Source organism: Lathyrus oleraceus, chromosome 2, assembly GCF_024323335.1.
Source record: "Lathyrus oleraceus cultivar Zhongwan6 chromosome 2, CAAS_Psat_ZW6_1.0, whole genome shotgun sequence".
NCBI lineage: Eukaryota > Viridiplantae > Streptophyta > Magnoliopsida > Fabales > Fabaceae > Lathyrus > Lathyrus oleraceus.
The window spans coordinates 197,113,992-197,116,776 of NC_066580.1; the positions used below are offsets into that span (position 1 = coordinate 197,113,992).

Sequence of the window (2,785 nt, forward strand, 5' to 3'; positions counted from 1 at the left end):
ATATATATATATATATATATATATATATATATATATATATATGAAATGGTGCCGAAACAAATAACATGTTTCAAACATAATTTGAATACTCTCTAGTTTTTTACATACTGACTTGAGTCTCGGAGTACTAACTTGTAGATATAATCCCACTCCGCCACTTTAATAACTCTACTCAAACAAAAATCAACACATCGAACAAAATATTTTTTATGAGACTGATGGAATAGTTATTAAGAATTTGTTGAGCATATATTCTTATGAGGACGGATGGAGACAATTAATCCTGATCTAAAGAATTTCCATTGGGTCTTGCGTTTTTCTTCGGAAGAATATATGCTCGGCAGTGAAAGTATTACCCTTGCAAATATCATGTCATGAATCAATGCATATAAATTATAATCCACTGTTTTATTGAACAGAATATAAACTCAATAAGAGATGTCTCAAATTATTTTGTAATTGTCTCACCCTTATGGTTTGATAAACTTTCTATAAATGACATTGAGTCAACTTATTTGGTAGTACTTGAGTAGCATCTTTGGGAGCCAAATTAAACAAATGAATGTGGATCATGTTGAGGAAAGGACATCTTTAAAATATAAAACTTTATAAAAATAAAAAACCTCATCTTTTGAACATGGATAAGATTTTACAAACCTATAGACAAAGTATATTGATATAAGAACATGGACCAAGCAGAGAGATATCACAGGGATATAAGAACATGGACCAAGCAGAGAGATATCACAGGGAAGGCTGTTGAATTTCAACCAGCAACATTTGAATTAAGCATATTTCTATAAAAATAGATAAACTACTTGGAAGCAAGAATCTCCTGTTATGATACGGATCCTGCAGCGTAACAGAATCACAACAACACATAGAGTATTGAAAAAGGAATGAAAATGCACAAATACATAATGATTGTGTATTGTTGATGATGAAAAAAGAACAATGCAGTAGGATAACACACTCCTCACACCTTGCCACATCAGCATTCCCTTTGTTCCCTCTTCTATTTTTCTCTAATAAATTCTCACATTATGGGTTTGGAATACAGATTCAATCAGATCGCACAACCCCATAAAGGTATCTAACAAAAACCCCATAACCAAAATTGATATAATAATTCAGTAATTTGCAGGAAAAGAAACAAATCTTAATTGTGCTAATAAGTGCATCCACCCTTATTCTGTTCTCTTGGAAAACCCAATGCATCAACCATTCTTCTAATTAGTGTTTCTTCTGTAAAATATAGAGACAATTTATGTGTCAAATCAGACAGAAATAAAATACAAATTAAACAATTGTTATTTACCTGACAATTCTATGATGACTTTCTTTGCAGATGGTGCGTTTTGAAGTAAAAAGTCTCCTAATCCATCCGGTATTGATGAAAGTTTATGCGTTTCTATTTTCAGTAACTTCATGTTAATTAAATAAGGGAAATCAACCTTCCACAAATCCGGAATTAGGTCGAGAAACTAAGCAATGAGGAATGAAAGTGAGTTAACATCAACTAAAGGCAAGTCAATAAAAAAAATGTAGCTTTAATAAAAATGAAAAGAATGAAATCACTTAAATTTTACACAAACCAAATTAAAATACCTCAAGAGTCTGTGAAGAGATTGTCAATGATTCCATGAGAGCAAACTGAACCAGCCAATTGAATAGAATTGAAGGAGAATTTTGGACATGCGTCCAGCTAGGTAAAACAATATCTACATGTTTAATAGAAGAGGCATTGCTATGGCTATTGTGCCCACGGAGGTTTTGAAAAGGATAACCCTTAAAATAAAAGCTACAAAGATTTGGGGTAGATAACTCAAATTTGTAAGCGGAGAGATAAAACAGTTGTAATTTTAAATTAACAAGCGAGACACTTGATATTAAGAGGTTCTTATCATCAAGAACATGACAAAAATGAATGATCAAAGTATTCAAATTTTTAAATGCCGAAAAGGGATCGGCATAGCCATCATCGCTACAGGAGGAAAAGTTAAAGAAATTTAGAGACAAGTAGGTTAATGCAGGAAGTTTAAGAGAATTTGGAAATAATGGTCTTTGACTTAAGATTCTAGGACTAAGGTTAAGAGAGGTTAACGTGTGAGATGAAAAGTTGCAAAGTGAAAATTGTTGAGTTTTAACCGCCATGGACATGTGTAATAGTTGGAGATTGGGTGAAAATGCATAATTAAGGATGCTTTTGAGTAGGTGAGGCTCTATATCATTGTAGAGGGACTGAAAATTGAGAGCATGGAGAGAGGTTTTATCGTTGCGTAGAGACAAAATTTGAGAGACGAAATTAGTGAAACTTAGGAAGGTCTTGAAGTGAGAAGAATTTAAAGAAAGAACAGGAAGATCCTTCCAAACATTGTTCCATGTTGTGGAGAGAATGCAGGTTTGAACAACTTGCTTGGCATTCAAATGAGACAATATTTGAAGTAAAAGAGAATTAGGTAAAGCACTGAGTCTGTCTTTATCATAATTCCGTCTCCTTGTTTTCATCGTGAAGCAATTTTTCTGCTAACTCTGGAACAACTAAAGTGATAAATATATAAATATACAGTTTCGAGAAAACCCTAGAGTAGTTATAAGGTGACTACTAACTAGCAAGAGTCTCGGTGGGTATGGTTTTACTTTTTTACGGGATACTTATGACGTGTCTTTGGAGCTAATGTGCTTTTTGTTTCATAAGTATCTAACCTATATCTAATGAAATAAATATAAGCGTCTCTCTCACCTATGATATTAACTATCATAATTATAAATGTATAAAAATAAC

The 2,785-nt window shown here is 32.6% G+C and overlaps 1 protein-coding gene across 1 annotated transcript; it reads right to left on the reverse strand.

Moving 5' to 3' along the window:
* Window positions 1-823: 823 nt before the first annotated feature.
* LOC127118859 (putative F-box/FBD/LRR-repeat protein At1g78760) lies at window positions 824-2,518 on the reverse strand. Its single transcript, XM_051049097.1, has 3 exons — window positions 1,609-2,518; window positions 1,319-1,484; window positions 824-1,245 (listed from the first exon to the last, which is right to left on the reverse strand). Exons 1-3 carry the CDS (start codon window positions 2,506-2,508, stop codon window positions 1,169-1,171), a joined length of 1,143 nt encoding a protein of 380 aa, XP_050905054.1. The 5' UTR covers window positions 2,509-2,518; the 3' UTR covers window positions 824-1,168.
* Between the last annotated feature and the right edge of the window lie 267 nt (window positions 2,519-2,785).

Bases quoted from the DNA above. Each gene is read 5' to 3' on its own strand.
- LOC127118859 (XM_051049097.1), bottom strand. From the start codon at position 2,508: ATGAAAACAAGGAGACGGAATTATGATAAAGACAGACTCAGTGCTTTA. The intron at 1,485-1,608 runs GTATTTTAATTT...CTCATTGCTTAG, and splicing joins TCTCTTCACAGACTCTTGAG to TTTCTCGACCTAATTCCGGA. The intron at 1,246-1,318 runs GTAAATAACAAT...TATATTTTACAG, and splicing joins AGTCATCATAGAATTGTCAG to AAGAAACACTAATTAGAAGA.